The 24,306-nt window shown below is 39.3% G+C and overlaps 1 protein-coding gene across 1 annotated transcript; it reads right to left on the reverse strand.

The window, feature by feature from the left end:
* Positions 1–11,868: 11,868 nt before the first annotated feature.
* LOC113165358 (overexpressed in colon carcinoma 1 protein) lies at positions 11,869–21,079 on the reverse strand. Its single transcript, XM_026364778.1, has 6 exons — positions 20,801–21,079; positions 17,954–17,978; positions 16,457–16,492; positions 15,792–15,871; positions 15,090–15,120; positions 11,869–15,002 (listed from the first exon to the last, which is right to left on the reverse strand). The coding sequence occupies exons 1-5, from the start codon at positions 20,841–20,843 to the stop codon at positions 15,116–15,118; spliced, it is 189 nt and encodes a 62-aa protein (XP_026220563.1). The 5' UTR covers positions 20,844–21,079; the 3' UTR covers positions 11,869–15,002; positions 15,090–15,115.
* Between the last annotated feature and the right edge of the window lie 3,227 nt (positions 21,080–24,306).

Below are 24,306 nucleotides of genomic sequence, written 5' to 3' on the forward strand. Positions count from 1 at the left end.
GTGCACCTCCACAGGCCATGTAGCTCCAGTAATCAGCACTCAAGGGTGGTAATGACAGGGTGCTGTTGTCAGAGAGCTGTACAAACACACACACACACACACACACACACAGACATACAGAAGCACAAACAGTTCACTCAAAGGGACATTTGCACGCACACAGTGAAACTCAGCCCGTTATATCACAACAGGCATTTTGTTTTCTCAACCTTTCAGCACGTTCTGTCGCTCGCTATCGTCAGTTCTTGCTCAGACATTTTCACACCTCCGCTTGGCTCTCTCAGCTAATATCTTACAGGTCAGCACATATGCAGTGAACTCAAACAGCAGCTGCGTGGTTATATAGGCAGCTCCTAAACCTGTTGACCTCTAGTCAGTAGGGGTCAGATCACAGGTCTAACAACAGGACTCCAAACCACATGGCTCTTAATGGCATAAAACATCAGCACAGTGCTTTGTCACATTTAATTGTGTACTAAAAAACTTCTTACTTTCAGCTAGAACACATGGCGTAGAAGTTGTAATAGCATAATGTCTATAAAGCTGAAAACATTTCTTTGAGATAGTATATTATTGATAAAACCAAGTGAGGGTCGTGTTGTTGCAGCATATGGGAACACGCTTAATGTTTTTCAGGACGACATAAATACTTGAGCTTCAAGTTACAGAAGGCTTTGGAAAATGAGGTTAGTCCAGATGTGGTGACACACTGCCCTTCTCAACATCCAGTTTTCGGGAAGTGGCACCATACTGTTGCATTCACTTAGAAGATGGAAGGAGGCAAGGAAGTCTAAGAAGCTTCAGCTCAGAAAGTGGAAACTAACCTAGCCTGTTCATGTTAAAACTGAAGTCCCGTAATTTGTGTCATCCCACATTACAGGAAGGAGGCAGCCTATGTATCATTATCTGTACTTTCATACTCTAAGTCATGGTAATGCCAAATGACCAGACTGCTAAAACACGTGTAGTCCTGTAACGTCAGGAGCCCTCAGAGTAATGGAAGCGGTGCTCAAATAACAAATGGAACTAATAAAAATCTGAAAGGTAAATAACATTAACACCACACACATTACCTTTGTTGTGAGAATCAAAGACAAGATTGATTTAAGAGATTTGTGGAAGGCTACATGAATCAAACGCAGCTTACGGTCTAGTCAAGGCTTATTGACAGATGAAATGAGTATCTGTCACCTGTGTGCTCTTATCTGAAGCTGTTGTTAGTCTGACGGAGGGGGTGGGGCTCCACGTCTGTCATGAGTTACAGGTATGTGAAGACATGCAGCTGTTGTCTGCCCCAAGTTTCTGTTAGCAGGGTGTGGTAACGATGCTGGAAAGTTGTGTCCTAAGTTTAAAAAGCGAAGACACCAAGATACCAGATAACCATACGCCACACAGAGCACACAGTGCCTTTTTTTTTACCCTCAAAATTTCCCTAACGGTGACGTCACAGGTGTAGTGAAGCAAACAGTGAGCGGATCTGGCCTCTGGTCTGGCCAGGATGTCATTACGACATACCAGCATCACCGCATGCTATTTTTAACTCTGTCCTTTCACAGTGAGACCACAGTCACAGCCAACAAGCCTGGCTTCATGTGTTTGTATACATCTAGTTAGTTGCCTACTGGAGGCAGTGACTGTCAATCAGCATGTGTCAGACCCATCTTATATATGCTACTGATTACAAGCCTTGTCAGAGCTTATTCTACAGTGGTGCTCACTGAGATACTGTCAGCTGGTGGAGAATTCAGTCTGGAGATATGACCACAGTGACCCTGCTGACTGTAAACACACACCAAGCCTAATCCTCTTGGCCTCCTTCAGCTCCACAGCAAACAGGACCCCTGACATAAGAGGTGAGCTGAGGAAATAATGAGTTGACCATGGTGGACATACCAAGCAAGTGTGACTGAGAAATCTATATAATAAATAAATATATTTATGATTAGAAAGTTATATAAAAGATAATGTAACAAGAAATTACAACTACTGTGTATTATCCACATCTATAGATTTCCAATCATGTACAAACACTATGAAAAACATGCCATATTATATTATTTTATAATATATAGTTTTTAGCAAAATAAGATAAACAAACTGGAACATTCTGGTTTGGTGTTAGTTCATTTTATTGAATCTACATTAAAATATTATTAAGAACAATAATGGTTTATATTGCAAAAAATTACATTTAAAATAATTTTTAAAAAACGTATTACTAATTTGGACAACAGAAATTTAATGAATAATTATTATTAGGATGCTATAGTGATAATATTCCACTAAGACATAGTAAAATGTAATGTGACATTATTTGTCTACTTCTGATCTTATACTTTAATTAAAAGGGAGAGGATTTGAACGGGTTAGGACTTAATTAAGACACGGAAAACTAAATTACCAGTCAAACCAAAAGTAAAGTAGGGCATGTGTAGCAGACATCGAGGTGTGTTGTCCTCCACACTCCCCTTCATGCGGACATGGCCTCAGCAGCCCTCAGTGCCACAACACCACCAGATTGGCCTGTTTGATGCAACATTACCTTCTAAGTTCTGCTACCACCACCTCTGCTGCTGAGCCTCATACAGAAAAAAACTGTTCCTGTCTCCAGACAAAGGAGACCTGTCAGCAACACTCATCCTCTTTTCTCATCCTGTTACATCGATACCAAGCACAACCCGGGCAGGATTAATGACCTGCAGTGCAGGGAAGAAACGTCAGATGCCAAGCAATTGTGTTTGTATAGACTGTGGGTTCCGCTCAAGGGAAGTTATGGGTGGCAGGAGGAGGAGGAGAGAGGTGAGAGGATGTGGAGAGGACAGTAGTGGCTTGGCATAATCCGCTGTGGGCGAGCACGTCAGCCCTCGTTGGCTGGCTAATGGAGAACATCATGCTATATATCCGTGCATTGCCGGGTTTTTATAGAGTGAGAGTAAAAGAGAGTGATTATTATGGCTCCTGGAATAGCATAATTAGAGAGAAAAGGCTCCCTGTGTCAGTCTGTGTGTGTGTAGGAGTGTTGTTTTTCTCTTCCTCTGGGGGATAAAGCAGTATAGCATCCCAAGTACGAGTATGTAGTGCTGGTATACTGATACTTTTAGCAAGTCAGGTAGATATTTGAAAGGTGTGCGCCAAGGCCCAAGGACAAAACTGACATGATGCCAATACTGAGAATCATTATTATTCAGTTGGAGCCGGCCACTTGATAACTGTAAAGTTTACTTTTAGCAAAGAAACCAAATGACTCTAAATGCTCACCAGTTGCTAATTTTGTCAGTCTACCACTTGCAACTGTGCAGCTAGTGATTTCATTTCCTGATGCCGCATTCGGGCTGTTCCACTGATGGTCAGTCAGTGGCAGTGACTGAATTGAAGCTAGTTGTAAAAAAATGTAAAAAGAGGAAGAAGACTGTTAAAGTGCTGAGTAAAATTGATTGTAAACATTTTCTTATTCAGTAGAGTATTACAGTTAAGCAGATGATCTTTTCCTACAACTATTTCTATTCATAAAATAGCCCCTATAAAACCTCAATAAAGCTGAATAGTTAGTGATTCTGATGTCTTTATGTTGAATTCTAGTAATTTCCACTCTGGCTCCAGGAAAAAAATTAAGCAACAGATATCTCAACACCTAGACACTACTTGAACCTTTGAGTTTATTTTGTTAAGCTCTAAAAAGCCTAAATGTCTTGAGCTGATATTGACGTCTAATGATAAATTAAGATCTCTGGGTTTGTCATGTTAGAGTTTCTGTCTGTAAACGCAGGAAACATTATATCAACAACTCTCAAACAAAAAATACTTGAGGCCTTGATTAAAATTAGTCCATTATGTAAACACCAGACCTATGGAGCAACCTAATCATCACATCTCAATGTGGATTTGATGGTGGTTAAACACACATCAAGGCTGCGTTCAGGAAATAGGAAGTGAACACTTATTACGGTCTTGAACGGCAAATTGATTTTCTCCTAGGAACAAAAGCATAATCGTACTGTTTCCAAATTTAGTGCCCCACCATTTCCGTTTACAAAGAGCAGATTAAATGCTTACCGCACTGCACATACGCACCCCCACACGTGTGCACATGTGCTGTAACACACACTGTGAGCTAATTGCATACATGCACCCATGTGTTCGCACTCACACAAACTAATGTGCTTTACTGTCAGCTTGACTTGATTAGCTGTAGCTGTGTATGAAGCTGCCCTGCTGGTGAAAGACAAGGAGCTGGATCTGTCACTGCTGCACTGGCATTACAAGTCTGACAGTTTACACAACAATGGGGCACTCAAGTTGGTCTTCATTACAGGGATTAGAAGCCTAATCTAAAACACTGTTCAAGTCTCTCATCCCAAACCCTAAACAGCCTCTCTAGGGGGGCCCTTCCCTCCTACACCAACCATAACATCTAAGACTTCAAACGCTCCATCTGTAACCCCAACCTCTGGGTGCTATCCCCTCTCTCATCGACCCCTATCTCAGAGCGAGGGGTTACAGAGGTTGATGGACCCCATGTGATGGCGCAGCTGTGGAATGATTTATTACCAGGTTAATTGTTGGGTGAGAGGGACTTGTACCCATGGGCTGCTAGCACTGGTCTGATTACAGGTTCACCTGCTATCGGATTGTAGCATACAGTTCATTAACTTCTTAATGGGGGCTCGTGCCTCCCTCTCTGGACAAGTTTAGAGTCCAGCAAGTAGTGGGTGTGCTGCTCTAGTGAAGTAATTATGGGTAATTTGTTTAACTGACCAGCTGCACGGTGTCTGTCCACCATAAAGTTTTGTTGAACAGGTCATCAAGTGTTGAACGGTCTTTTGATGACTGTGACTCTGAAGAGTCTGGCACAAAGTGCAGGGTGAAGTACACTGTACAGTGTAAGTGTTGTACTTATGAAACCTGAAAATGGCAGATATGGGGAAACCAGACACTACTTTGATATATGGTATTAGAGCTGCAACAATAAGCATAAATGGTTGAAATGCACAAATTAGTCAGTAGAAGTCCAAGTACTGCTCTAAGAAAACTATGTATTTTAAAATACTGTCAAACTTGACATTGTTTATTCTATGTAAATATAGTAAATAAACATGCTGTGTTAATTCATGCACAGCTTTAAGGACAGAACAACTGCAAAAACTAACTTAAGAATTCATCTTCTACTTAGCAGCATTAAAAATCATACTCTCAGTGAAACTAAACTTCGAAATGTTTTGTGTAAAACATATATTGTAAACACATCTGTGCTGTAATCTGCAAACAAACATTCAAATGTGAAGTTTTGCTGTTGATGTCACAACTTCAACTTCGTTTGTTTTCACTATTTTTAACATACAGTTACTTATTGATTACGGTTAATCATAAAAGTAATTTATCAATAATTTACTAGTAATGAAAACAATCATCACTTGCAGCCGTGGCTGTGATGTAGAGGAACTGCACGTAACACGCACACAGACAGTTAGAAACCTGGATACTGTTATGATCATGTATACAGGGATATGAATAACCAGGATTCATGTAAACATCATACCCCAAATAAGATCCAAACAAGGATACAAATGTACATGTAAACATTCATTCTTTCCTTGATACCACATGGTTTGAAGTATTGGTTCACCCTCATTTCCAAAAAAAAAGATTTTTCTTTACTTGTGTGGCCATGCAAATGGTTTTTGGTTTTATGTGCTGGCGTTTGAGCTTTCTATCATAACTGTTCCAAAATTATGATTGAAAGAAAGTTTGCAAACCAATGTTTGCAGTTTGTTCTCCCAGCTAAAAAGTCATGCGCCCCCTAAATAATTTTTCATCCAAACTTACAAAATACTGTTGCTGTCCTATATGTAAATGCAAACATATCGTCACCTTTGTGTCTCAGTCTGAATCTTTAAACATCAATAAAATCCGCAAACATCCCTTTCGATGTCCAATGTCAAGAGGAACTACTGTGTATTGGAATCCTGAGAGAATTTGAGAGACCTTGTAAAACCAAAATTGAGGCAGTTGAAGAGAGCCGTGGCAGGCTGGGCATAGACTGAAGGGTTCAGAATGACAATTATTATAATCAGTTCAAAACCTAATAGACCACAATCTTCTGTTTCCTGATATCAGCTACAATCAGTAATCAACCAACAGCAATCAAAAACACATTACAGACAGAACCTTTTTTTCAAACTTCTGTCCATCTTTAAACAAAATTGACCTAAACTACTGGAGGTTTAAGGCTCTGAAAACAAACAAATAAAGAAAATTAATGTTCCTTTCCTGCTTGTTAGCCTCTAAATGGTCTGAAGTGAAAACTTTCAGTTAATTTTAGTTTTTAACATAGGAAAAATTGGGTCATGTGGAATCTCTGAGGTGGAGGTGGAGACAGAGGTGCCCATGCACATGATGGAAAATCAGCTGCCACATTTTTTACAGTGTTATTGGATTGGTCTTGGCATAGTTTTCCAAACACCACCCTGGAATCTATACCTTTTTATTATTTCCCATAATGTGAGTATTGGCGGTAGCACACAGAAAAAGGTATTCCTCTGAAACCATGTGAACTGTGAAGTAATCACGCAAATACGTCCTTGTTAGAGTCCAGTTGACATTCGTTGGGCTTTTACCCAAGCTAAAAATATGTCTCCTTTTCTTTCATCTGTCCTCCCTTTCATTTTGCATGTGAGAGGTTTACTGGGTGCCGCTGGTCCATGGCCTAACTGAGGCCTAAAGCTCCCCTCCTGTAAAGTACTATGATGCCAAACATCCTCTGATTTACAGCCTGGAGCACACGCCATGCCTTCGCTCCTATGGGCTATAAAAGGCAAATGAGAGTGAGATGTCCAGATCAAATCTTACTTGCTATATTAACCTGCATTCTTTCCAATAGTGTAGTATGGCTGCATGAACAGACTGCAACCACATGCTGAAAAGTGACAAACCTTCCAGGCCCCAGTAGAGAGCTCACGTGAAGAGCAGCTGCAGGGTTGGGATGGTGATCTGATAAAATCAGCTGCTGACCTGCTCTTGTATACTGTATATAGAGCAGTTAATCACACTCCTCTTCTTGGCTCCATGGCCTTGTCTGGCCTCAAATCATATTAAATATTTCCTCAGGAACACATGGGGACCTGAATGGCAAAAGGTCAAAGACATAAGATTCTTGTTTTGTTTTAGGATCAAATACAAACACAACCAGACTTGAAAAAGAGTGTAAAGCCATGCTCCAGCTTTGTAAGCTGACACAGTTCTGCACATTTCACTGAAAACCACAAATTTAAACCTGAGTGTGGAGCCACATGACCGTCACATGATCTGGATACATCGTCTGTGAACCATGAATCTATGTCCAAATTCATCATAGTAATTGTATACTTTAGTGGCTCTGTGAAAACTTTGACCTGTTGGTTGTGATAGATTTCAAGTCACAGGATTATCCATGTCACTGAACTGAATCATCTGGGGAGCATGAATGTTTCCACAAAATGTCTTGGCAATCCATCAAATGGTTATTGGGACACAGAGTGCACCATGGTGGTGCACTGACTGACAGACCAGCAGTCGTTGCTGCTAGCACAGCAAAACAATCACAGGCCTAGAAATCTAAAATAAGACTAAAGGGGAAAAAAGAATCAAGGGATGTTTCTATCAGGTTCTTGTAATGCTTTGAAGTACTGCACACCAACCAGCGTGAGTAGGCCCCTGTTGAAGATGCCGCCAGGACCCTCGACTGCTTTTACCCCACCCGTTCCCTCAGGATTAGCTTTGCTATGATTTAGTGCTGTTTCTCACTGGCCTCTGGAATGCGACAGATGACGGATCTATTTTCCTACATTGTTTCACCTGCTCTAAATGGAACCACATGCAGCACAGGACCGCCTCTCCTTTGTCTGTAATTGGAAGCACATGCACTCTGAAGCCAAGAGTAAAAGAAGTAAAGAAGCCGCCACAACTGACAAGGCTCACCCGGCCCCACCCCCGCATCACCTTCCCCGGGTCTTGGGTGCCACAGTTTGGTCTAGGCCAAGTGCAAGGCCATGATGCAGAACCACTTATTGAACTAAGTGACCTGACGTTGCATGTCAAATTCAGTTCAACCAGACGACTGTATTGTGTGTCCTCTGAGTCTTTCAAGCCCTCGGACTGAAATTTGAGTGACAGTTGAGAGTCTGCTGAGGAAGGAGGCCTTGACATTTAGTCTGACATGCTTTGAGAACACAAGCAGTACTGTACTGTTAATTCGTCACGGTCTGTGATGTCTGGACGCAACAGGCCATGGACGCAGGGCATGAGGGTCGCTAAATCTTACAGCTCTGCCTTGCACCAGAGCAAAATTGCATAAGGGAAGAATGTATGATATTTCTAAACTTCATCAGTCACGTTACTTTAACATATCTGTCAGTGATGTGTGGAAGGTATTTTGCTAGACATCCAGAGGGAGAGAAACAGAAATCTCCACAGTCAAAACAGTGCATGGCTTGTTAGCAGTGCCGTAACCAGCACGTACTGGGGTGTGTGTAACTATAAGCATGAGTTTGAGACTGATCACTGATCACATCACTAGTTAAAAAATTTAATTCCAAGTTGAAAATGTACAATGTATGCAGTGGGTGTTTTAGATATATTTAAATGCCTGAATCAATCTATAACATACCACCAGGATTCTCCCCAAATTCCAGATTCCTAGAAAATTGCAGATGACATGATTGAGGTGAGATAGATGAGAGATACGTGAGATAGAGGCTTTTATGTTCTCTACACTCCAAGTCAATTTGGAACCGTAGAGCTGATTTGAACTCCTAATTAACTATTAAGTCCGGGGGTACGTATGTCTGTAAATATTTTTGTAAATTTACTTGGCAGCAAAGCCTGTCATTCCTCTTTTCTTCTCAGTACAAAGTTAAAAGGCCACGTAAGTAATTACCAGGTATGCTGGGCCCACATAGCACAGGTTTTCAGGTTTCAGCCTCATTATATTAGAAACCATAAAGTGGTGTCCATGATTGAGCCTGACATCAGCTGTAAACTCATCAGGGTGAGAGGGTGGGCCTCTAAGTGGCCTGAATGCCATGGAAAAATTGGCAAGGTTATTTTTTTTTCCCATCAAACCAGTGATTAGCACCCCGTTGCAGTTAGTGAGCTCGATTATGGACTCCGGCGCCAAAGATTCGTGCAACCCTCTGCCTTCTCAAGTCAAGTGGTGATGACTGTGAGAGCTGTTAGCTGGTTTCAACCATTTTATCAGCAGCTTTAGAGACCTTAAGGTTAGGAGCAGGACATGTGTCTCACCTTTTGTGGATATTGACAAAATGTGCTGTCTGTATGAGTTGGTGGCTTCAAAGTTGAAGCTTGGTCTGTACTGCAGTGACATCTACTGGTCTTAAGCAGAGTTACAGCTGTATCTTCATGAGGGAAGCTGTTTATTGAGGGGTTTTTTTTTCTCTACCAGAAAACACAATGTACAGTACATAAATAATAAATGTTTATGCTTGTTGTGGAGTGGTGACTATAAGGAAAATTCAGTCAAGTGAGTGAAAAAATAAATGAGTAATAAAAATTGGAATATGAAACTGGCATGAGAAAAGATTCACTATTAATCAGTTTGTACTAGTTGTTTTTATCTTCTGCTATTCAGGGCACCATAACATTTGGTAATATCATGTGTCCTGTAAGCCCATGTATGAGATTTGTATTTGCATTATATAGACATTAACCCGAATCACCACATGGCTGTTTGAGTGGAGCTGCTCAGTGCTTATATAAATACAGGAAGTGTGCTATTAAGGCTGCTGTTATTCACTCCAACAGCAACAGTTTACAGTTGCAATATATTCAAAGATCCTAGCTGTCAATGGATTAGAGGCAGATTGTCAATCTACCTCAGCACCTGACATATAAAGACAAACAGAGACAACAGGTTCATACCCATGGGAAATTTAGAATTACCAATTAATCTGACACATCAATGTCTTTGGACTGTGGGAGGAACAGCACCTGGTACATTAAAACCTAAGCGCTAATTCAACAGTGTTAATCCGTAAACCACAGTGCTGCCCTAATTTTAAAGATAACTATGAAATCTTCAGTGAAATTGATGAGTTAGAGTAAGTCTTTGATTATTTGCTCTAACACTGTTTTTAATTAATTTAACCGTTTTGTTTTCCAATCTTATGATGTTATCAACCATTTGAATAAGTGAACTAGGTTTGAGATGAAGCAGAGACGACAACAGAGAGGAGCGGATCAGAGAAAACGTCAGTGTTGACTAAAGGTTTCAGCTGTAGAAAGAACAGGTGTGATCTTGTGTTGAAACAGCTGTGCAGATGATCTGATTAAGAACTTGCTCTCAATCACGTAGGTCTCTCAGTTCACACACAGCCAGATATTTGTTTGTTTGAAGCAGAGAGAAACACTGCTCACTTCACTGGAGAGTCGAGTGCATGTAGTGGAAACTATAGTTTACTTAATGAAGAGTGAAAGCAAGTCGGTGGCTTTCCTATTGCAATACAACCTATATATATATATATATATATATATATATATATATATATTATATATATATATATATATATATATATATATATATATATATATATATATATATATATATATATATATATATATATATATATATATATATATATATATATATATATGTACTGTAATGTGAGTTTATTATATACGACTCTCCCTTCCTCTGTGACTTATTAGTGAAGCTCAGTTCTGCACACTATGACATGAGCAGTCTATAAGGGTCCTTTCCAGTAGGCTACCGACTGCATAATGTGATGAGGGATCACTGGAGAGTCTCAAGTTGTTTCTGTGAAATGAAACAGGACACAGTAAAGTCAATCTGCTCCTCCTTCCCATTCCTCCAAGCTCTCCCAGTTCAGTCAATTACTGACATGGAGCAGTGATTGATCATGTTGCAGGTGCACTGTACGCCATTCATCTATTCACTAATGACCAATGTTTTCATTTTGACGTGCTTTAGCTTTCAAAACTTTTGTTTACAAATGTATTTATAACGATATTCAGACCTTTCATTTAGGATGGTGTTTACTCCTCCTTGGCAGCCATAACAGCTCCTCACATCTGGATTTAGGCAATTTGTCCTATTCCCCCTGACAGATCGAATAGATTGGATGGGAAGGATCTTCCATCTTCAGCTGACTTCAGCATTGCCTTGACTGTATGCTTCTGGTTATTATCATGCTGGAAGGTAAACTCTCATCTCATGCACCCTGGAGCAGGTTTTCCTCAAGGACTTCGCTGTATTTAGCTGCATTCATCATGGAAGTCATACACATTTTACTTAAAGTGGCTTCCATCTAGCCTCTCAACCATAAAGGCATGACTGATGCAGTGCTTCCAGCAGGTTTTCCTACCTTTGACCTGCAGTACGACCTTTAACAAAGAGACCTCCTTTTATAAACTCTGATCTATGTCTGGCCACATTTGTATCACAGAGGTCCACAGAGTGCTGCTTAGACATCATGGCTTGATTTTTGTCTTGACAATTAGACTACAGGTCTGTGCCTTTCTAAACACTGTCCAATAGGTTCAATTTGTCACAGGTGAATTCCATAGGTGAGTTATAATCACATCTCAAGGAAAAATTAAAGCAAACTGGAATTTGGATGCCAAATCAAAGGGTCATAATACTTTTGTTAATGACAGAGCGGACTTTTAATGACTTGGCAACACGTTTCATTGTGGGTTATCTAATGGAGACTGATGGGGAGTCATTTATTGTAATACATGCAAAATGTGAAGGGGTCTGAGTACTTTGAAAGCGTCTATAATCCCTCAAGTCTGTAATTACAACAGGTTGAAAGACTTCAATAACCACCATAATCAACAAACACGGATGTGTGCAGACAATATAAAAATCTTTAATCATAAATAATTGAATCAAGTGATCATGGATGAGTTGCACAAAAGCAGTCAACAGTTTTCATCTTGTTGTCAGCGTCACTGATGAATGTGAGTATTAGGTAATTAATGGGTTAACATTCATGATGAGTAATTTGTGAATGAAAGACTTACAGAAAACACGAGAGCGAAAGAGCTGGTAAAACTTGATTTTCAGTGTATAACTGAACATTAACCAACTGTCACTTCTTTAATCACACATCATACAAGTCAACAGCATAAAGAGACACTGGCTGTTCCTTTTTAATGAGTGTTCCAGGTCTTTTCCTGTGTGTAAATAGGCGTGTAAATAATTAAAACAATTCACAGCTGTGGATTCTATAACGTTGACGAAACCTGGAGGGTCTTAAATTTCCAAACATTAAATGAATTATTTAACAGTTTGAGGAAAATAGTTTTATTTGCTATCTTGCAGAGAACTGATTTCAAACCATTCTCGTCTCGCGATTAATGTGAACATGGAGGCTGCAGCCAGTTAGTTACAATAGTTCAACATCGGCAAATAAAAATGGGGGAAACTGGTTCATCTCCCTGCCAACACCTCTACAGCTCACTAATTAACAAACTATATCTGTTTTGTTTCGTATGTACAAGTGTGAAGCAGCAAGTTAATTTTTTTGCCGGGGGATGTGGCAGACTCCTTCTACAGCGAGCACAGTAATTTCTTAGAGTCACTGTGACATTGCCAGGCAACCAGAATAGTATGACACGTTCATTAGTGAATTTTAGAGGTGTTGGAAGGTGATAGACAGTCTTTCTGCTATGCTATTAATTTGTGTATAGATGTGAGAGTGACTTCAGTCTCATAAAACTCTCAATAAGAAATCAACTGAGCATATTTATCCCAAATGATCCCATTTATCCTGTTCAAACAAAATGCTGTGCTGCACAGATTTACAGCCATGCAACGATGTGCTACAGCAGCATTTTAACAAAGAAGACATTATGTTGGACTGTATTATTCATCCACATTCTGCCCTCTTGTCATTGTTGGACTAATTGAATAGGGCAAAGGCAATGACATTCATCGTATACAGGAGCAACTACCGGAAAGGGCAAAGTGGGGCTGATAAAAGTGGGAGAGACAGGTGGAACAACACGTGGTAAAAGCCAAAGATCTCAAGCAGGGGAACTGAAATAGCAGGACGAAGGAAAAGGATCACCTAAAATCTGCAGCTCTATTTTATAATGTTGCTGTTAACTACACAGTACATGGAGCAGCTCACTATCTGCTGGATATTCTATCTCTACTTCAGGTGAACAGTTACGTTTTACCTCTTGTGACTGAAAGCCCATGGCAAAACTTGGCAGCTACTGCATCCTCAAGAAACCAGACACAAACAGTAAACAGATTTTGTTAAGGCATTGTGAAATACATCCCTATCTTTATGAGGCTATTCAGTCAAAACCACACAAACAGTTGGATGAAGCATTTTGTGTAGCATGGAGTGTTAAAAGTTGGCCTATTTCCACCCTTATCTTAGAGGATGTTGTACATTCATTAGAAGAGAGTGTCGTCAAGGTTCTGGCAGACAAATGACCTTGGCCCCTAATGCCCTCCCATGTTTAATATGTTTATTATGGGGACACTTGAGTGTTTGGTGAGATCCCATATTCTTCTTATTGACAACAAATCCTGAACCTCTAAGGCCAACAATACATGTATCAATCGAACAAGTATTGTCTGTGTATCCAAAGCCTTATGTAGCTAATTCATGTATTTTATTATTATCAATTTATTGTTAATTTCTTGTCTGTCCCATTCACAAAACCCTGCTGCTGAAAAAACACATCTGAGTTCAGTAAAAACTAGCAGCTGTTTCAGGAAATGATTTAGCCGTTTGAAAAAACTCTAGCTTCTATTTGTGTCATGTTTTGTTTGCCACAGTCTGGGTAGAAAAATTGGGGAATAATAAATAAGGGACCTAGTAATACGATTTTAGAAAAATACTGTTGGATTGTGAGTGTTTTCATTGGATTTGTTGACAAAAGGAAAAATATACAATAAATACCAGCCTCATCATTTAAAATCATCCATGTTACACAACATTTAGCGTAAGTCTGACACATAATGTATAAAATATTCCTTTGTTCACTATTTTTTGCAACTGAAAATCATTCAAATGCAAATTTTTTGCTGTTACACAAATCGGTAGATCACATTTATGTTGTGAGGTACGAACAAACTGTGTGACAATTTCTGATTCTTCTTGAGAAAAGTGATAAGAGCTGTGTGAATTACCCAGGAGCTCTTCAGGGTTAAAAACAATATGCTGCATGACTGTGCGAGAGTGAGAGTAAAAAGTCAGACAGACTAAGATAGAAATCCTCGATCATGAGTCATAAGCTGATGTTACATAGTCAGTCTGGATCACAAATGACAACACCAGATACAACCTGGCTGATGCACCCAGAAAATTTAGGGACACTGATGGAAATTGATATAAACACCACAGACCTAATTAACAGTGGTTATTAGCATTTAGAAGTAAAATCAGTGTTTCTTGGTCCCTGATTGAAATAAACGTTATGCTGAGATGTTCTGTGACGCATTAACCAAATTGCATTCGCTGCTTTCTGTGAAACTCTTACTCGTCTCTTTAACTCTGCATCTTTGTTACACAGTAAATTATTGATGGTATGTTAGAGAAATAAGTGAGGAGTGATTATTATTGCAGACACTTATTGGGAATGTGTTTAAGTCCCAGGCAGTCAGTTAATCAGTTAGTTGGCTGGGTTCTCTGTCTCCTCCTGAGAAAGAAAGAGAACGCTCGAAGATGACTTTTGCAATGCCCGCTCCAGCCTCCCACAGCTGCAAGTCCCAGAGTGGGTGCTTGTCCAGTTTGAAGTCCATCTATTTTCTTTTGCAAAGTGAAGGGTGATGGTAGATGTATGTATGTACGTAGATCTCCACTGTGCATCACTAAGCCACTCATGATTTCATGATGCAGCGTCCTCAGATCCTCCCTCAGTGACAGTGTTAAAGCCTGAGAGTTTATTCAGTGAGTGGTGATCGGAGCACTTACATGCTCTCAGCTTCCTATGTGAGTGTCTTCTATTGGTGAATGAATATGCAGGATCTTGTAGAGATAGAGCAAAAAGTCATTCACTCTCATGAGCACTGGCTTTCATTTACTTTTAAAGAAAGACATTTTATCCGTGAATACCTGTGTTGTGTTTTCTTCAATAGCTGCTAGTCTGCAAAAGAGAGAGAACATAGAATCAGTCTCCAGTTATTTATACGGACAATTCTTTGAAGTATGTCGGTGCCTTGTTCCTGTTTCAAAGTCAAGAACTGTGCTCAAAAAACGCCCACACACTCACTCCAGCAGTGTTAAATATGAGACCTCAGTGGAACAAAAGAGCCGATGTTTGTGCCAGAGGACACAAAAACAAATCAACGCAATATTATATTTAACCTCCATGGGCATTAGGACAAATTCAACAAGACTGGTCAAGATATTAACTGGTCACATTACAAAACACATCTCAGAGGTTATATTGGTTTTCTATTGACATTTCTCTTTTGCTTACAAGAAGTAAGTTGGTGCCACTGTAACAATATTAGATCACAGAGAGAATAAATCAGTAAACATCCTAATACAAAAAACCAAAGGTAAATAGAAATAATTTAAATACACTTTGCCGTAGTCAGTAGAACAATATCTTCATATCTTTCATAGCTGTTATTATAAAGAGACTGCTTCTCATTAAGAGTAACTTCATAATAAAGGTCAAATAAACCAAAGGTGCTGCAGACGACATGTGGTTTCACAGGGTGGTGCCTCAGGGTGCCAGAGGTTCCACAATAATACATCCCCATACACACCCACTTAACAGTGTATTGGTTTCTAGGTGATGATTTCTACCTTTACGCGTGGACTTCGCTTGACTGGTGGCCACGGTCGACAGGTCTGCTGGTAGACCCACATATACGCCGCCGTAATTCCTGAGAGGAGAGGAGAGGAGAGGAGAGGAGAGGAGAGGAGAAGAGGTTTCAGACTTACTATTTGATTCATATCTTAAATTTTCTTGTCTGAGTTCTGCATCTTAGTTTTAAATGTCAGGATTAAATTGTTAGAAGGGAATGTCATCCATGGGTTTATTGTGATCTCTTTGGCTGGATGAAAGACAATTTTGAGCCTGAACAGCTTTTAAAGACAAAACTGAGTTCCTCTTCAATGCCACTTTGTTTAATTTTTTACTGGACTTTAGCTAGATTTGTTTTAAATATGAGAAGCCACTTCTCTATGTAATGTTTGTCCATCCTCATCAAAACAGATAACTAGACTGCTTTGTTAGAGAGCACTGATAATAAGAATAAATAAGAGTAAATAAATTTTAATAATCAGAATTTAGAATAAATATCTTTTTGGTTTGTGATAGTAAGAGGATTACTGCTGTTAATCCATTATTACAGTTACCATTTACATCTATGGTCTTTCTAAGTAAAGGGAATAGCAGCAAGTAACATGAAACTGTAAAATACACATAGTAAAAATAGAAAATGTTTTAGAAAACATTAGTGAAGTACCTTCTTTTCTCATCTTCTGCCAAGGGATCTTCTGTCCTGATTGAGAGAAGAAGCACAGGTCAGGTCAGCTCTTTGGAGCACAGACAACCAAAAAATATCACAAAGAAACAAACTAATGAGAAGCAGTAAACACTGGACTGCGCATGAGCATTCGCTCTGCTGCAAAGCACTGTGAATATTGTTTTTTACCTTTTTGGTAGTTCTGAACATTTAATGTTCTGAACAGTTAATTTGTGCGTCAGGTCTTGAAGCTGGATAATGAGTTATCAGTTTCTGAGTGACCTCAGATTTTTTCCCATTGTTGTTGTTTGACTGACATGAAACCATATGCGCATTTTTAGCAGTTTAAGCAAAACAAAGACATGAATTCCATTATTATTCCTGCGTGTGTGTGTGTGTCTGTGTGGTTGAGCCCTAGAAAGCAGTGATTAGCTTTAGTGAGTCTATAGTGTGCTGCTGTCAGCTCTCATGGGTCGTATGCTGACTGCCCAGATGGTTATCAAGGAGCCTACACACACACACCACATACACACACACACACACACACACACACACACACACACACACACACACACACACACACACACACACACACACACACACACACAATGATTCCAGGAAATGCTTTGGAAATGCTGCACCTCCCTAAGCATTGATAAATGCTAACAGTAAAGCACAACCTGTGCTCTATAGGACACTATGACTCACTACAAGTCTCCATTCAACTACACACATTCACTCGCACACACCAACGGAACAAACTTCTGTCAGACCAGATTTGTACTGCAAGTTGTGAAGAAAAAAATGATTAAACATGTGAAATTAAATATAACTACTTAAAGCAATGTTTAGCAGTTTGTTTGTTTTTTATTATCTACTGTATGGGCAGTGTACAGCACATGGTGTGCTGGCTTCTTTCTGCTGTATTAGTGATTGAGATAGATCAAATACATGCAGCACACAATTTTGCATGAAAAAAATAATGCCTAATCTTGTACAGATTGCATCTAAATTAATATTCATAACAATAATTATCTATATAAAACAATTATTTGTGTTGAGTACCTTATAATTAAACAACATATGGGAAAATATGCAGGTATTTTTTATCATAGGTTTTTTTCATACTGCACTGATCTTAATCAAAAAATTTCAAGCCAAATAAATAAAATAGATAGTGGTGTGAAGTTCCAGCCCTGTGTATTCTGAAATTTTGATTTGATTACAAATTGTTTTATTTTTTAGTGAAAACCACTTCATGGTTTTAATTAGTCTTGCCATTAATGTAATTTACAGCTGTAAAACACCGGTGTGGACATAAATACTCTGTCAGAAACACATCTAGTACAGTATGTATACTACAGTATGTGGGTAGATACAACATATAAAGCTCTTTTTTATGGTCTACTGTGTGATGTGAATGTACAAAGCCTAAAGACCACAGACAATGAGCTCCATGTATAATTGAAGTGTTTCTAAAATCACTTCTGTACTTACACATCTTTGGAGGCTTCTGCTGGACCTGAAAACAAATGAAAAGATAAGATTTAATTTATCTTCGCTGAAGTATTAGAGGAGGTGTGTTATCTCATTAAGAATTAATTCCTGTGTATTTAGATAATACATAATTCATCCCACTTCTCTTCGCTGACTTGTCTAGCAGCTCTCAGTCCATTATCTCAGTGCATGTCACAAAAATCAATTAGTTTAACAGTTGAGATGACACTGGTAACACTCTTGATGTGAATGACCAAAGTGAAGGTGTGGAGCCTTGAAAAGCAGTGAATTAAAGAGATGTGGAGGTGGCAGTGCTGCAGAGGGAGGTGAGAGATGTTCATGGGTCGCTGGTCCTAATCAAGACCCTACATCGAGAACACTGGTTTAAAAAAGTCCTGTTGGCATAAAGAATGTGTCTAGTGAACATGTTGACAATAGTGTGGAGTGTGCAGTGTAGTGCACCCTGTAGTGAGTCGAACTAATGCATTGATGCACAACTGCAATTATACACATGCAAACTATTTGATTTTTAGGGAAATGTGCTTATTCAATGTCACACTCTTAGGCATCTGTTAAGCAGCCTGTGACTTAGCTCAACACAAACAGTGGAAACAGAGGGTAAACAGCTAGCCTGGCTCTGTCTAAAGGGAATACTAAAGTAATTTGACTAAACTAATCAACTCCTACATGAGTTACTCGTGAATTTAACATGGTGGCTGATGGTGATGTCTTTGCAGAACTGACATCATTGTATTCAAGTACGTTTGAGTGCAAAATATATACAATACAAAGGCCACTTCCACTTTCTACAGTGCACAGTTGCCTTTTCAGATGACCCAGCTTGTAAAAGGACATGAAGTTCCTCAATTCCAAGTGACACCTGTTGCGCTGTTCCCAATTTGCCGCTTTTATGGACCAACAACAGCTTATTCTTTGCGGAACCACAGGTAGTCTACTGAACTTGATTTGAATTGAAATGAGATCATAATACACTCCCAAGGAGGATAATCTAACTGCCACCTTGAACATACAGCATCGCATCAACAACAGTAGGGGGAACAAAACGCTCCGTTCTGCTCGTCAGTCATCATTTTATGCCACACATTGTGTTAATGTAGAAATGTACTTTTAAAAGACCGTTATGAGAATGACATATAAAAGTAGGAAATTGGAGAATGCACATGTGAATTATGTCCTTATAATAGGCATGGAGGGCTTTATCCACGGTAAATGTTTGAGTCTGCTGAAATGACACAGGAGCCCATTCAGCTGCCTGACAAAAGCTCATTCATATCCAAGACTAGAGATGAGCAATGTGATACAGGGTTCACCGAGGTGGTCATTAGAGTTTGTAAGACCACGGATTGACATTCTTGCATGACTTTACTTTAAAGATTACTGGACGGGATTTGGATACTGCCTGCGAACAGAAAAACTAAAACTAAAGGTGACACACTAGTATTAAAAAGTTGCACTCTAATGTAGCTGTCAGCATTTGTAAGAACACATTTAACTGTTCAATCGTCACAGTTAAATGAGTGCAGCCACTGGTCCATATTTGTCAAAGTGACAGGATGTCACACGTCCTTGACATTGTCCTGAATATCTGCTGACCTCCAAAAAGGAGCAGAGGAATGTGTAAGGCTTTTCACACAAACGCAGCTGCTGTCCTTCATAGACAAAAAATCCACATTCAAAAACAACAAAACCAGACACCTACTTAAATGTTCATGTAACCTCGAAGTAGATGTAAATCAAAGCAAAAGGCAACACTGGGACACATTTCCCAGTAGCTGTCTGTGGCTCTGTTAACATGCCTGGCAAGCACTGATTAGGTACCTGCAAGCACACATTTACAAAAGAACAAAACACACACCATACTGCTTTAATGGGCAGTGATGGTGAGGTAATCCTGCAGATACTTCAATCCAATTATTACCTCAATTTGACCGTGGTGCCCAGAGATTTGCACATTAAAAGTTAAAACAGGTATTGTATGAGTCTGAATCAACTGAGAGAGCTGTGTTATTTGAGAGCAAGCCGCAAGTCTTAGAAAGGAAAACATGCAATAGAGAATTTTCTCCATTCAAACACGTCTTCCAGCCTTTATGAATGAAACCTGGCCACTGATGGAGTATTTCAAAGCTGCCTGCTTACAAGTACAACCAGCAACAGTCAAGTGAGGAGACACAAATGTTACTGAAACTGTCTTTTATTCTCAAAATCCATGGAAACGAGCACGAACATGCCAAGAGACTGACAAACAACAACAGACAAAAAACAAATGACCCTTGGAAGGTTTCCTTTTCTACTGATGTAGACATTAACATGTCAATTACAGCGCAGTACATTCCTGAGGCTTCTTTGCTGTCTCACTCTAAAATATGGGAGACCCTTCAACATCGACCCACCACCAGTGGCTTTAAGTTACCACTGTATGTACACGCACATACACACGCACGCGCACACACACACACACACACACACACATTTACTAACTACAGAGTGGGAGACAGTACGCTGCAAAATGATGAACAGAGGGGAGGAAATAGAAATAATTTTACGATCATTTCAGGACACAAACATACTTGACGATCTGATGCTGTCTGTGTTTTTATGAATGACATCAAGGCATTGAGAGTCCCCATGCACACAAAGATGGACACACACTGACTGCAAGGGTAACCCTGACACACTTCATTTACATTCAAAACACCCTCTCCCCTTGGTGCAGATACAGTGAAACCCTCTCCCTTACACCCTTACCCATTATTATGCTCACATTCACACACACACACACACACATATATATGTACAGTTGCATACACACATTCCTGAAACACTCACCCCCTCCTGAGGTGCTGGTGGCTGAGGAATTGCCACATCCCATTTTGCATGGATGGAGCCACTGTCCAAGCAGATCGGAAACGCTTGACAAGAAGAAGGAGGAGGAGGAGAAGGAGGAAGGAAGAGAGATCCAGAACACACTGGGTGAAGAGGAGAAAGTGAGGAAGAGACAGATAAAAGAAGAGACAGTAAGAGGGAAGGTCAACGTAATGTCTCACAGGGATCTCCTGTGGTCGTGTCCCCCTCCCCTCACTCCAGTCTCGCGTCTGGCCTCTCTGCGATGCCACGGAGAGCTGAGAGTGAAGTGAAAGCATGGAGAGAGAGGTTTTTATACACACACACACACACTGTGAGAGAGGGGAGAGGGAGAGAGATGCTATGCCCTCGCGTGATTTGCTCTTTTCCTCCACCCTGACACGGTTGCCTGGGAAACCGGGGGAAAAGAGGCGGAGGATGGGGTGAAACACAGCCAATAGGAAGCTTCCTTTTTATATAAACGTGGAAAAAAATGAAATGCTTTTAAGGAGCATCAACACATCAGGCTGTGTGTGTAACATCCTGTAAAATCCCCAAATTGTCTTTGTGTGTTAAAAACATAGAGGAGCTTTATTCACGCTTGTTCTGTGACTGGGACACAAATATCACTCATGGCTCACTTGCCTCAGCTGTTGACAATCAATGAAAGCGAGAAGCTGGAAAAGAGTCTTTTCATGAAATCATGAGGTCAGTTTATAGCTCACAATAAAACTCAAGAGATCTTTTTATGTTTTCTCTCTCTTTTCAGTCGCTCCACTGTTTTTTGTGCTTTGACAAGACTGGTGCAGTCATATAAGAGGAATTTAGTCAGCACGGTGCATTACATTAGCACCATCCACCAGCGAGACGAATTCTCACATTCAGTCAATGGTGTTATTTTATGATGTCTGTGTGGCTGAGAGACCACTTTTTTAAAATCCTCCAGACAAATATTAATAGGGTAAACAGGTCCTAATAAACTATTACATCAGAAAGCTTTTTTTTTTTTAGGCACATTAAAGAAAAGGTTTTATATTTAGGTAAATGCATACAGTATTTCTAACATGAAAAGAGTAATACTTTTAAATCTCTCAGTTAGCAGCAGCTAAGATAAACTAATTAGCATCTGAAAGCAAAGACCAAGTGTATTTCACTTGGTGAACATGGTAAACATTATAATGTCTAAAACTGCAATCAGCAGATTCCTGACATTAGCATTCACCTCAAAACACAGCTATGAGTGTTAAGTCCAGCTGCTGTCATAACTGTGCTTTTAGTCTTTTAATATCACCTGATGCAACCTGCAACCATTAAATGTCTTTTTTGCCCACACACGGAAAGTACAAATAGTAGATTAGCAGTAATTAACTTGTAAGAAAGGGTAATTTAATGTACTGTTCCGGTCACAAGTACTTGCTCCCCAGAAGGAACAACTCTGCTCCGCTTTCTCCGGAGAGTGTGTTTTCTTGATCAGCTGAATCACTGCTGAGTTTAATCCAGGTTAGTTCCACTGACATTAAGCGTCTCTTTTTATAGGCCACTTTAAGCTGAGCAAGCAAACACAATTAATTATCGAAGTCACTACTGAGATACTGAGGCGCTTTGTCTGATTCGGAGTCACAACTTCACCAATTAAACCACACAAGTCCACTGAGGGGGAACAAATGTGCTCAGGCTACCTGGGATCTTCACAAGGAAAAACTGCTTGTCATGGCTTGCCTACATTTCCAAGACACTACACAACAAGATGATTAGGTCAGTAAACAGCAACTAAGACTTAAAATGTCTTGGACAAAAAAGGAGATGTTGCACATTGTGTTTTGTCCAGTGTTTGAGGATTTATGTAGTTTCATTACTTTCATTTAATTTTACAGTTTTTTAAAGTTTATGCAGGTTAAAGATTTGTTTGCTTACTTCACCTGTGTGTCATGTGTGTCAGTAAGCCACACGCCACATGTACTTTGCCTTTAATAGAAGTTAAAACAATGAGAAAAATCATAAACTCTCTGATAGAGACTTGAAAGTAGCTATAATTGTTATTCCGTGTTATAGTACAGCTATATTAAAACAATATGTTATTGATGTAATTGTTTATAATTTCCAAAACACTTGTATACTGTATTATTTTTTGTTTCAAGGCACCTGGTTTTGTTTTATCACAGCAAAATATCAATTCATACATACAAAAAACTGCTATAACATCATCTCTGAAAAAGTCCCAAATTTCAAACTCATTATAAACATATTCATTCAGTACAAAGAAAACAGAGTTACAGTAGATGTGTGTTGTACTCTAGATTTGATTGATAGAGACAGTATAGGCCCCTCGTACTCAACAGGACAATGGACAGAAAGACAGGCCCTTAACAAAATTTCACTCCAACCTGAGCCAGACTGATTTCAAGTGGCACACTGCTATTACGTCTGCTCTCTGTTCTCAGGCTGGTTGTCAAAGGAAGGAAAAGTGGAATTTTTTAAAACTAGAAACATACATAGACAATATTTCGACTAATGGCGAAAGAGTGCACTTAAAGATGAGTGGACAGAAACATTTGTTCATTCTGTCTCGGAAAAAGCCAGTAGGAGTAACGTTTAACAAAGTAGCAGGTCACTGTAAAGAGATGTGTTTTATGCTCGCAGGATGTTTTTATCATAATAATTTTTTGTTTAATCCAACTCTCCTTTATTCCTGATCTTGTGGAAACTGTGCACACAAGCTTTAGTATCTAACTTTAGTTAATATCATAGTAATTTAATTATTAGTGCTTTATTTCATACTCTGGAGTTGTCTAAATCATTTTCAAATCAGACAAGACTTTAGTTACACCCACCACTAACAAGCCATCCACTAGTGGAGGTGCTTAATAAAATCGTATGAAAATCAAAGAGGAAGCTTGACATTAGAGGTGATCAGTCAGAGTACCTGATAAATGGAGAGCACAAGAGCATAAACCACCGACTTTATCATCCAAAGATGAGATCAGTCAAGAAAAGGTTTGTTTTTTTCCGGATGTGCAGCCTCTGCAGGAAGTTTCAGGTAATTAGAGAGACGGTAGTTCCAACTATACTCAGGACATCTCCTGCTCTGCCTGTAATTTAGCAATTATGACTGAGATGCAAGAGATATGAGCTGGATGATGATTACACATAGAAGTTTTTAGTAAGTTTTTAAAATGTATATAGTACTTAGAATAGAATAGTTCCCCGATGTTCTGCTCACAACAAAATTTAATGATATCATATTTTACTCAATTTCAACCCACAAGATAATTAATTTTATAGACTAAATTGTTTATTATCCAAGTGAAGAAATAACTGACAATAATTACACCTCTAATGTATTAATCTACATAAGTGGCAAAATACATTATATGGCTATCTAACAGAACTGTGTTGAAATCAGAGCTTGTTAAGGAAAATGCATTATAAGATGGATCAGAACTTTTTCTGTTCCCCATAATTATCTCCATGATGGCCTTATATTTTATTAT

The sequence above is a fragment of the Anabas testudineus genome, chromosome 6, assembly GCF_900324465.2.
Source record: "Anabas testudineus chromosome 6, fAnaTes1.2, whole genome shotgun sequence".
NCBI classification, from domain to species: Eukaryota; Metazoa; Chordata; class Actinopteri; order Anabantiformes; family Anabantidae; genus Anabas; species Anabas testudineus.